The sequence below is a fragment of the Rhinolophus sinicus genome, chromosome 14, assembly GCF_057876585.1.
Source record: "Rhinolophus sinicus isolate RSI-liver-muscle chromosome 14, RSI-T2T, whole genome shotgun sequence".
In the NCBI taxonomy this organism is placed as follows: Eukaryota; Metazoa; Chordata; class Mammalia; order Chiroptera; family Rhinolophidae; genus Rhinolophus; species Rhinolophus sinicus.
This window is the reverse complement of record NC_142514.1, coordinates 12,448,057-12,460,424: the sequence shown is the minus strand read 5'-3', so window position 1 is coordinate 12,460,424 and position 12,368 is coordinate 12,448,057. Positions and strand designations below refer to the sequence as shown.

At 52.7% G+C, this 12,368-nt stretch overlaps 1 protein-coding gene across 3 annotated transcripts in view; it reads right to left on the bottom strand.

Moving 5' to 3' along the window:
• The window catches only part of PAX7 (paired box 7), a 101,510-nt gene that overhangs the window by 29,490 nt on the left and 59,652 nt on the right, over positions 1–12,368 (bottom strand). For all 3 annotated transcript variants that reach the window (XM_088790245.1, XM_088790247.1, XM_088790246.1), the window contains exons 6-7: positions 11,330–11,495; positions 9,971–10,173 (exon numbers count right to left, since the gene is read on the bottom strand). In XM_088790245.1, coding sequence (XP_088646371.1) covers positions 9,971–10,173; positions 11,330–11,495 — 369 coding nt within the window. The remainder of the gene's footprint in view (positions 1–9,970; positions 10,174–11,329; positions 11,496–12,368) is intronic.

Below are 12,368 nucleotides of genomic sequence, written 5' to 3'. Positions count from 1 at the left end.
GACTTAGCACAGCATCTGGCCTATGAGAAGTGCTCAAAAAAATGGAACCATTATTATTGATATTTGTCTAGTAATACAGGTACTTTTAGTATAGTGATAAAGTGTGATAAGTGCACAGTGAAAGCACAACTAACCCACCGTGAGGGGTTGAAAGAAGTCTCCCTGGAAGGGGCCAAGTCTTAAAGGATAAGTAGGAGTGGGATTGAGACGATGACACTATGCAGAAGACGCCTGCAGAGGGAGCAGCAGGTGCAAAGACTTGAATGAAGGCAGAGGCAGCATGGCCCTAGGGGACCCTCAAAGTCACCCCTGTGTCTCCTACTGGGGTCTTGCCTGGCCTCCCAGGTCCAGTGGCTGGCCATCCCGGCGGCCGCCCTCCCACCGGGGCCCCCAGGGACAGGCCTGTGCAGCTTGGAGTCCACCCACCATATTAATTGCTAATCTCCCTCATTTTCTTCCCCTCTATCTGCCGAGACTGTCTCGTTCGGAGCCCCCGTGCTAATCAGGAAGAAGGACAAATCTGCTATTTGCATTCTTTCCCACCGAACCAGGCAGCTCTGGCCGCTAAACCTCCAGCCTGCTAGGAAGCCCAGCAGGGCCCAGGCTGAGGCCCCAGGAGGGTGGGGAGAAGGTTCAGACAGAGAGGAGGGCCAGCCCCTCCCGCAGAACTGGAGGCAGTGACTCACATGCTCGTACTAAGAGCCCATAGAAATCAGACTCTGAGCAGGAAGGTTCTTTACCAGCAGTTCGTCCGTCTCTTTCGTTGTACAGATAGGGACACTGAGGCGCAGAGAGGAGAGGGGACACAGCGGGTCAGAAGCAGAGCCAGGAGGGCACTCAGATCTCCTGACATTCCAACCAGTGACTAGGCCTAGCCTAGGCTGAGCCGGCCCTCCAGTCCCAGAAAAAAAAAAAAAAAGGCCCAAGCAGAGAAACCTAGCAGGTCATTGCTAAGTCCATTTCTAATCAGGGCACAGAGAAGCAGAGAGGGAAAAACTCCCTTATCAAGCTCTTCCTGTATGCCGGGCATGGTCCTAGGTGTTTCACATAAACAGCCTGATTTATTTCTCATAATCCTGCAAGGTGCGTGGCATCACTCGATTTTACAGATGAGGAAACTGAGGCTCAGGGAGCTCATGTATAATAACTTGCCTGTGGTCACATAGCAAGTAAGGAGAGGACCTGGGATCCGAACCCTGGTTTGTATGATCATTCCACAGAGTCCGCGATGTATCTGAATGAGACAGTTTTAGTATTTGCCGTATTGTTTGCTGCTGTCCGGTCTGCACCAACCTCCTATCCCTTCCTATTTCCCCCACCCCCAGCCAATCCTACCTCCCCCTTGAGACTCCTCCTCCAGAAAGCTTTCTCTGACTACGTCCTCCCTTCTCTAAACTCTTCTGCTCGCTCTATACTGTCTGACCAGAAATCCCACTCAATTGTCAACAACTGATTCTCTCATTGCTCTTGAGGAGGGTGGAGGGAGTACTGTCTCCCCCCAGATATATGTAGTAAGAGTGGAGATAGCTGTCTGTCTTTCTTTTTTGAGCCTCCATATATGCTGAGTTAATAACAGGAGCTAAATAAATGAACTGGAAGGGAATGGTATGCAATGACATTCAAGTGCGAACTCAATGCTCAGCTGCCTCAAAAAGCTCTTGGGAAGAGACCACAGCTGCGTGTCATCAGGCCTACCACCACACCTGGTGGTCATCAACTGTGGCTGGAGACCTACTACGTGCTAGACACTGAGTGCTGTGTGTTACCAAGCGGACCATCATGCACCTGCTATCACTGCCTCGCCCGTGGTCCTACTGAAGACCATGGTCCCTGATGTCCAGTGGTACATGGGAGCATCTAGGTCTCCCCTTCCCTGCCTTATTTAAGCCGGGCTGTGACTCTGCTCTTAGGAAGGGGGAGATAAGCTCTCCCCACCCCTTCTCAAGGTATGGAGTCTAGATTGCTGCAGATGTTTCAGTGGTGGGCAAAAAGAGTCCCAGAGTGGCCCTTGAGGGCAGCCCTCCACTCACATCTCTTGTCAGGCTCAGGGAGGTGGGCTCAAGACACCATCTTCCCAGAATCCCACGCGGTCCTCTAAGAAAGGAGAACAGGCCAGGGTTGCCCTCCTGCTTCTCCTTCAATGATTAAAAAAGTCCCCAAACTCACCCAGAAGCCAGGCAATAAGCCAGGCTCCCCAGTTCCTAGCAGGACCTGTGCCTCGGCATGACCAACCCCTCACCAGCAATCTGGAAATTGCCTGATCCCAGTCTCGCCTTTCTCTCTCCCACCCACTTGTTTCCCTCCACCCAGGAAGAAGGGGTGAGAGAGGCAGAGACATAAACACGGGTCTGTTTTCACAGGAGACGAGGCTCTGTCAGGCCTCTCCCTGTGGGCTAGAGCCGGGCGTCTGACTGACATGAGCAGGTGGTTTTGTTTGGCGAGGAGCCACGAGAGGGAAATAACTCAGCTTTTCCCACTGAGGTAGGTTAACCATGGACAAAGGCAGAACTGGATGTGAGAGCAGAATCTTGGCAGGATCTATCTCCCCAGGGGCTGGAAGGACTCAAGGATGCCCAGGGCCCCGTGGCCAGTTCTCTGAGACCTATAGCTGGCCTGGCCAGAGTCAAGGGGAAGGGGCGCTCAGGGTGTGGGGGATGCCTGAGGAGACGAGTGGACAGTCCCCACGGCCCCCAGTTGGTGCTGTCATCAGGGCTGTGAGGAGGGGCTGGCAGATATGGCTGGTGTCTCTTGGAGCTGGGCTGTCACTGGGTATGGCGAGGACAGACACTGCAAAATGTCATTTGGCTTCAGGTCCAAGAAAATCTGACCACAGACTCTTGGCCCTTTCCACAGCTGATCTCTGACCCGGCATCATCACCATTGGTCATGGTGAAAAATGGTGAGAAATGGGTGGGTGGGGGGTGACTCAGTTTTTGCCTAATCCTGGGAAAAAACACTCAGAGCCAGAGCCTTCCAGGGTGAGCTAGTGACCCTTCCATTCCAGCTCACCTCCCCCCGAGCCGTAGGTGGGAGGGGGTGACTGCCTTTCCTGTGCTTTCTGCAGACAGGGGTGCTACCTGTACCCCAACATCCTCTCTTCTCAAGACTGGGGTCAGTAGAACCCAGTCTTATTCTGGATTGGAAACCAACTCAATCATTTTCCAACCTACTGAAGGGAATGAAGAGAAGGGAAGGGAAGGGAAAGGGAAGTGGGGAAAGAGACCAAAGAGACGGGATGGGAGTAAGGCAGGGTTACCTGAGGACATAGATGGGGGAGGGGTGGGGGGAGAGAATGCACATTTATTAAGCACCTACTATGTGCCAGGCACTTTATCCAAATTCTCTCTTAGTCCTCACAGCACCCTGGGGAGGTAGGGATTATCACTCCCATTTTCAGATGAGGAAAATGAAGCCCAGAGAGGTTATGCAAGCTGCCCCAAGGCCACACAGCAACTTAGTAAGTTCCAACCCAGGGCTGCTTCTTAGCAAAGGTCATGCAGTTTCTGTGGCCCTGGGGGCCTGTGGGAGAGGCCTCCAGGAAAAGGGAAAGCAAGGTAGAGACCCTGAGAAGGGAAAGGGAAGGAAGATGGAGACAGAAGAACCACAGGGAAAGAAGGAAGGGCTGGGCGGGGCCCAGAGGAGTGCTAGGCTGGGGTTAAAGCCCCGTGTTCCTACAACCTGCTAAGCCAGAGAAATGAATTCTGATCCCTCCAAAACCCAACCTTGGAAAATGTGCGCGAGAAGGGTCTCCTTTCAGGGGAGCAGGAAATCCTCCACACCTCCTCCCGACGCCCCAGTAATGCCAGGATGTCCCCAATCTGCTTTGAGGAACGGAGAGATTAAGAATAATAAAAAAATTGCAATAAAATATGTGTGAAGGAGGGGGTAATTGTGGACAAACGCAGCATTCAAATTCATTTTTCAGCTCTTTTACACACCATTTCAATCTTATTTTCTGCTTGTTAATGAGATCTTGTTGCCTGGGCTAGGCAAAACCTTCCAATATCGGGACGTAATTGCACATAATTTTCTCTCCTACCAGTGATTTGCATCAGTTTTTTTAAAAATTCTGGGCTATTTAACACCCCACAATCTCCCTCCCTGTCTTCCTGCCTACAAATCTCTCACTCCCGCCTCCTTTCTCATCCCTGGTCCAGCAAGACTCATTTTAAATGCTTATTATAAACGCAGTGTCACCAATAAAGGGTGGGGGGGACACAAAGAGGAAGTGAGAGGAGACAGAGGCAAAGGAGTTTCCAGTGCCCACCGCGTGAGGGGCATAGCTCAGCGGCCCGGAGCAAGTGGACTTGAACTTACCCGGCTGAGGGTCACGGGAAGGTACAGTACACTGGTTAGGCAGATCTGCCTTAAAATTCAGTCTCCACCACTCACCTGTTCTGTGGCCTTAACCTCTCTGAGCAAAGTACTTAACCTCTCTGAGGCTGTTTCCCCAAGTGTAGGGTTTCTGTGGGGTTTGAACGACTTCACAGAGGCAAAGTGCTTACATGGGGTCTGGCATCCTATAGGTGTTCAGCTGATGGAGTGTCTTTCCTTTCTGGATCGACTCCCCTGGAGCCTTCGAGTGCTGCCGGGAGGGCATCAGTGGGCATCTGCTGTTGAGAGGCATTCAGGAGATCCCATTCATCAAGAAATAAAAATAAAGCCTTGAGCCTTATTCCTGCTGGTTTCAGAAGGAGGGGGAAGCTCTGAACCTGGCTATGCCCTTGTGGCTGCAAACCTCAGTTTCCCCGTATGAATCACAGGACCAACCTTCCCGGGCAGATGCAACAGAATAGCATAGTGGGCTCTGGAGCCAGACTGTTTGAATCCTAGCTCTGCCACTTCCTCAGGGCCTGGCATATGGTAGGAGCTTCATAAATAGTTGTTGGATGGAGGGGTGGCCCTGGACACATCAGTTTCCTCATCTGTAAAATGAAGGTCATAAGATAACTGCCAAGATTGAATAAGTGAAAGCGGGACGGCATTTAGCCCCTCCCACTGTACGTGTGCACTCCAGGCTGGCTGCCACTGTCATTATTACAAGCACAGGAGGGAAAGGAGAAAAGAAAATCAAGGACAAAAAGGCTTGGTTTACTGTGATCGTGGCCAGGTAATGAACTGTACACTTAAGGAATATCTTTCATTAGTTCTGGGGAGGGGGTGGTAAATATATAAATCCCTTTTGCAGGTTCCTTCCTGTTAAACTCCAGAGAGGAGAAAGGAGGATGACGAATGTGGGACATTATGAAGGAGCAAAACGAGTGGTGGTGGCAAGACAGAAATGCCCCCTTCCCAGGAGGCAGTGGCAGGAGCCCTGGGCTGCATCTGGGGCTCAGCTGCTGACAGTGTGTGATTTGGGGCAATTTTCTCCTCTTCTCTGGGCCTCAGTTTCCACTTGTAACCCTGGTAGAGTCTGCATCTTAAACAGCTTAGGGGAGAAGGATGCCCCAGGTAAGGTCTGCCCCCCGGGGACACACCCACATACGTCCTGAAGGATCCCCAAGCCCCGGGCACCCTGCCTGTGGCCTCCAGTCCAAATGACCCTCAAAATGGCAGAACTTGGCTCCTGATTCTTTGCTTGGGAGCTCTGACTGGTAAGCGCTGCAGCTGTGATCTCCTGATGTCTGCCTCCCACATCATACTGGGAACTCTCCAAGAGAGGGCTGTGCTTCTACCATCAGACTAGGGCATCTAAAGACCAGAGGATTTTCTCTTCTATCAGACTCTGAGCTCCTGACAACAGGAGCTGGGTCCCTCCTCTCAGACCAGGAGCTCCTCAGGGAGGGGGCGGTGTCTCCCCCGCCAGACTGGAGAATCCCTAAAGACAGGCCTAGGTGTCCCTTTATATCTCTGCTTACTCCCCCTCAAAGGGTGGGTGCCCTGCTGGTGATTCCTAGACAAGGGCTGATGTGAAGTGAACAGTCTGCAGATATCAGATCACTCAAAGTCATTCAGGTCATAGAAGGTTTCCTTTGTCCTAAGCTGCCCTGCATTGTTTTCCAAGGAACTGACCCTCAGCCTACAGTGAAGGGGAGAGAATAGGCTGGGGGTCTTCGAGTCCCAGCCCTCGACAAGCCATCAGAGACAGTCCTCACAGGCAGTAGTTGTTTTCCTCTAACTCCTTCAGAAGGACTCAGTGAACAAAGCTGGGGACATCCAAGTGCTGAGTGCCTGATCCTAGAAGGCTGGGCTTTTGGGGTGGGTAAAGCGCTCGGCTGCCGGGAAACCAAACCTCATGGTTTTCCAAACCTCTAGGACGGCTTGTACCTGTTTGACTCAGCCCTGCCCGTTGGTCTCTAACCTGTGGTCCTGGCCTCAGCTTTCCCATCCATGACATGGGTTGAATAAGCTTTCCCCTCCACCTAGCTGAAAGCACTGGCCTCCTGAGATTGTTTCTTTTGCTGCCAACAAATCTCCATGAAAAAGAACAAATGTGGGCATTTCTGAGGCAGGAGGGCAATGTGAGTGGTTAAGAGCTCAGACTCTAGAGACGAGAGTTGAATCCTGGCTCTGCCTCTTCTGTAGATTAGATTATAGGAAACACTCAGAAGAGGGTCTGAGTCATAGGGGCTCAGAAAGTGGAGCTGTCCTTGCCAACACCGGCATGAAACATATTGCATGACTTGCTCTTTTATGATGTTTGCTGTCTGTCTGCCCTGTTACGCTGCCAGCTGCACACGGGCAGGGGTCTTCTTCCCTTAGGTTCACTAGCTAATGCCTAGAACTGTCTGTGCCTGGCACACAGCAGGCACTCCATAACTATTTGTTATCTTAGAGTCAGGGGTCAGGTCAGGCATGGTGCTGAGGTGACTAAATGGCTTTTTGGTGAAATTCTGCCAGGCAGTCTCTCCGTGGAGTCCCTGAGGCTCATACCACCCGCTTCCCAGGCTGGGTCTGTGACAAAGATGGGATCGACCACCTGGAGGGGGCACATCTTCCCCAGGCAGCAGCAAGCTGGCCAGCATGACAAGCAGGGGTTCAGCAGAGCCCCAAGGTCATCCCCCAACGTAATCCCCTCGGGCGTTTGTAAGAACAAAGGCCAAAGCTATCTGGGCGACAGTGGCAGGGACAGCAATTCTGGGTGAAGGGCCAGCCCCACAGCCCAGGTGGAACCCCCATCCGAGACGGGGCCCATTCTCTGCCTGCTCCCCAGATGAGCTGCAGAGAAACCCGTCCTGTTGGGGAGATAGGACATGAAGCAGCTCTGTCTTGGTGAACTCTGCACCCCCACCCCGCAGACCACAGGGATGTCCAGTGGGCCTGCTCAGACAGAGGAGGGAGCGTGCCAGGTGTCGGAGCTCAGAAATGCCTGGAACTTTTGTACAAGACCCACATGCCCCCCCTCACTGCCCCCTTCCTTCAGGAAGTGTTTGCAGCTTAACCCCCGAGGGTCACACGCACAGAAGCACAGTCTGCCCTCGTGTCCACCCTGCATGCAGCCTCCTCCCCCCACTCCAGCAGCTGTTCACCTTCTGGTCCCCTCTGCCCCTGTCAGACCCTCCATCTGTCTTCACACCTTTGGTGGGAACCTGTGGCCAAGTCTCCGAAGTTCGCCCAATCCGTCATGGCCACACAGCCTCTCCTCCCTGAGGAATGGGAAGGAAGCTGCTCAGGGTCTCTGGCAGGAGGGGAGAGGGTCCAGCTCGGGTGGAGAGAAAGTTATGCTGCTCACATCAGTAGGTCAGTTTCTCTTCTTCTTCCCTCCTTTCCAGAGGTTCGTTTCTGGGCCCAAACAGTGCATGGAACAGCCTCATTCTATAATCCCCTCACGGAACCACACTCCAGAAGCCAGGGGCCCCTGATTTGCTAGTTTCTCCTCTGCCCCGTGACAGAAGTGCTGCTTTGGGGATAAACCTCAGCCCACATCGGGATGGGTGGGCTGGGAAAAGCAGTGGTTAGGGAGCCTGGTGCCTTGGACTGAGCCCTGGCCTGGCCAGTGTGTCCTGGACCCTCCATCTGTAAAGATGGCTGGCGCCCATAACCTGTGTCCCTCCTCAGATTTCCAAGTAATGCTCCTCCAGCTGGTTTTGTACCCTAAGGCCAGGCCTGGACCACATTCTCAGGTGTGGACACCTCGGGCCTCTGCGGCCACCCTCCCCCAGCTGGCTCTGGCATCGTGTTGTGTCTATCTCCTGCCTCTGGAAGGTTAGCTTGGCCAGTTAGTCCTCAGCACTAATGAGACAGAGGTCATGACCTTGAACCCCAAAGCGGCTCCCCTGGGTTCCAGGGGGAAAACATTCTGGTCTGCAGGCTGTGTCACCCCCCATAATGTGGGACTTAAGGGGATTTGGTGCATCACCATTAGGGATTCTCCATTCAGCTGCCTACGTTTACTGGGCACTCAGCTCTACAGGGATATGGCTCAGGGCTTTATGTAGCTCATCTCATTCAATGCTCAACAACCCTAAGACATAGGTGTTACTATCATCCCCATTTCATGGAAGAGGAAAGCGAGGTATAGAGAGGGGAAGGGAACTTACCCATGAGTAAAGGATGGAATAGAAATGCCATTAGCTCTCAGCTACACACATTAACAGAGGCCAACAAGAATGAACCCAGCATGCAGAAAATGAACATTCTTGGAAATGTTTTAGACCAGGGGGTGGCGATTTTTTTCTGTAATGGCCAAATGGTAAATATTTTAGGCCTTGTGCGCCATATGGTCTCTTTTGAAACCACTCAACTCCACTGTTTAGCACAAAAGCAGCCATAAATATATACATGAATGGGCATGGCTGTGTGCCAATAAAACTTTATTTACAAAAACAGGTAGCTGGACGGACATGGCCCTAGGGACATAGCTGATCTCCTCTTTGGCCCCTACTTTTGCTTCAGGCAACAGGTTTCAATCCTAATTATATCGTCTTGGCAAGAGTCGGGGGACATAATGTTTACTTGGCCCCTACTTTGTGCCACTCTATGCTTGGTGCTTTGATCTGTTAGCACATGAATGCAGAGAACAGCTTTCTTAGGAGGTTAGTGACACTGTTTAATCATCTTGTTTAATGGGGGATAAACCGAGGCTCAGGGATGCTACCTTGCCTAATATCTATCTGAGCAGTGGAGCTGGGATCTAAACCCCCTTCAAGCCTTCACCTGTCCAGCACACGACAGCTGTTCAGATAAGTTTGTATCATGTGTATTCTGAGCACAGACAAGAAAAAGGTGTCTCCAAAGGAGGGAGGCAGGGTAAACCCAGCCTTGGATTTAATTCCTTCTCCTGTGGATATCCAGCACTCAGTCCAGCATCACTCCAAACCCACCAGCAACCACCATCAGCCTCAGCATTGTCTTTCTGACTTCATCTATAGAGGGGCCCAGGACTTCTAACAACACCACCAGGCAAAGAGCGATTAACCAGCAACCAATCACACGTGAGTGAACAGAGGTCCAAGACCCAATGGAAGTGGAGTTCCCAGTCTAGAACTCCAGCCACTCATTGGCCACTCCTGATGAAAGGCGGGAGATGGAGCACAGGATAGAATCCAGAAAGGACTCCTGGTTCTAGAACAAAGCCCCAACCACAGTCAGTATCCCCCAGCAAATGGCACAAGCCTTCCACCAATGCGCTGTCTGAAAAAATGCCTGATTTTTATGGACGGAAGAGCCAAGAGGTGGGTGGTAGGCCAGTTTCACAAACTCTGGGTGACTGTTGGGTCAGGAGCAAGTGTGTAATACAATATGTGTTTCTGGGTGGCAAGAAGTACAGAAACCTATTATGGAACGTTTTCTGTGCATCCCCCGACTGGGAGACCCAGGTCGACAGCTTGAGAACGTAAACCCAGGGTGAAGGTTCGCAGAATATTGACAAGTGAAGGTATTTAAACTCTCATGGTGCCCAACAGCCAGAGGTTTCACGGAGACCAGTAACTTCTTCCCCAAGAGAGCCAACCTGTGTCACCCGCCCTTGTTGGCTGGGCTGGTGGGCATCTGGCAATGGGACTCTGGGCAGGGGGGTGAGGCCACCTACCTGAGGAGACAGGCCGTTGCTGACGGGGTTCATGTGGTTGGAGGGTGCCGCTGGGTTCATGAAGCTGTCTGAGTAGCTGGAGAAGCTGTGGCGGGCTCCATAGGCAGAGCTGGTGTCTGCGGCTGCAGCGGCGGCCGCTAGCCCCCCCTGGTGCATGGTGGATGGCGGGAGGGGTTGGGGTCGGTGCACGGTGCTGCTCCCATCTGTGGAGGAACCCAGGAGATGGCCTGAGCAACAGGCCTCACCTTGGAGGGCAGGCCTCCTGGGGCAGGGAAAGAACCTCCCATGTGAAAGGCAAGCCACGAGCCTCCTTCTCCCAATCCCCTTCCAGTGGAAGGAAGGGTCCCCCTTCTCTCCCTACTTGAGATGGGACAATCTGGCTGCTGGGCAGAGGGACTGGCCAAATCTTGACAGCCAACTAACATGCCAGACAACCTCCAGGCAACTACAAGCTGGCCCTGTTGCTCAGTGTTTGGCACACAGTAGGTGCTCAATAAATGTTACCTGGACTGAAACTCAGACATCCTTGGGGACTCTGTTAATCTACCCAGACCTGTCCGCGTAGCATTTTGTGAGCACTGATCACCGGCCAGGTGCTTTCGCAAATACCATCCAAGGGTATGAAGCAAGAATATGGTTTCTATTTTATAGATGAAGAGACTGAGGCTGGAAGGGTTGGGGCACTTGTGCGAGGTGACAAGGCTAGTGAGTGACAGGACCAGGGGTTGAACTGCTGCATCTGCTCCTAGCTGCTCGGCTGCTATTCCAGTCTGTCAAGACCCTTCTATGCAGGTTTTAGCCGATGGGAACAGCATTGTTGGCAATGGTTCCATTTCTCATCAAGTATCCCAGGGAGGGTCCCTCGCCCCTCTCCTCAGTCTCCAGAGCTCCAGCCTGCCAGTCCTTTAAAAGGGGGCACTGGGGCTTCATGAGGCAGATACCAAGTAGCAGGATTCCTGATGTGTGCTGTGGGGGGGAGGGGGGCCGGGAGAGAAGGGAGAGGGCAGAACGGGGAAACAGGATCCAGGAGGGAGGGCAGGAGAAAGCCTTCTCCCCATCCAACGCTCACCGTCTCCTCTGCATTTTAATAACAGCCCAGGAGATTCATGTGACTTTACAGTTTGAGAAGCTCTCTGCTAAACATGGCCATGGAGGCGACCCTGCTGAGCCTCACCTGGCTGCTCTGTGGCCTCTTGGCAAAGCCAAGAAGTTCAAAGGCAGGACCTCACCTTTTTGGTCTTAATAATCTGTCCACACAAAAGTAGACAAATGGTCATAAATATACAACCCTTGGATGGGGCAAGGGGAAGGGGACAAAAGGGCACAGCTGAGATACCAGGGAGGGGCTCGGGGGCTCACCTTGGGAGATGGTGGTGGTGGGGTACGTGGAGTCCGGCAGCTGGTAAGGGGGCAGCGTGGGCATGCCAGTGGGTGGGAAGCCCCCTGGCAGGAGGTGGTTGAACGCTGCCAGCTGGTTGGCTCCCGCTTGCTTACGCCAACGGGCACGGCGGTTACTGAACCAGACCTGGGGGATCGAGAACAGAGAATGGAGAGCCCTCGGCCTGGCTCCTGGAGGAGAGCTGAGACTCAGCTGGAACCGGGCCCCCAGCCATCACCTTCCACCCAGCCAGCATCTTCCCCGACAGGAGGACATCCCCACCTTCATGCAGCTCTGGAGTGTTTGCCGAGCACTTTAATAGGAGTGGTTCCATTCTGTCCTCACCATGACCCAGTGAGGAGGTTATTATCATTATCCCCATTTTACAGATGAACAAACTGAGACCAAGAGAGTGGCTGACTTGCCCATGTGACAGGCTGTTTGACTCTTGGTCCAGTGCTCAAGGAACACTGTTGCTGTTCCTTCCTCAAGGGATGTCAATAGATGACTGTCCTTGTTCCAACACACACGCACTGCCACCTCCTCCAGGAAGCCGGCAAGGAGGAAACTACACATCCAGAACCCACCTGAATGAGACCCACCTGTCAGACTCTGATACGAAAGCTAGTTCTTTGTCTGGAGCCTGAGGCCCCCCTTTGCTTGTCCAGCACAGCCCCCCTTGATTAGGAAAGCCCACCTTCCACAGACACAGGGGTTTGTTAAGAATCAGTGGACAACTAACCTAACATTTTTGAGTCTCCCTTCCCTTCAGGCCCTGTGCTGCCGCTTCACATGTCTGTCCATGGGTAGACCTTCCCATTCCCACTTTACAGAAGGGGAAACCAAGGCTCACAGAGGTCAAGTAACTTGCCCAAGGCCACACAGCTAGTCTGTACTAGATCTGAGGTTCAAACTTAAGTCAGTCTGACTTTTTAGAGTCCACTTACCTGGATTTGCAACAAGTTCTGGGATGGGCCACAGAAAGAGAATAGCTGTGTGAAACAGGGGCTGCTCTGAGGG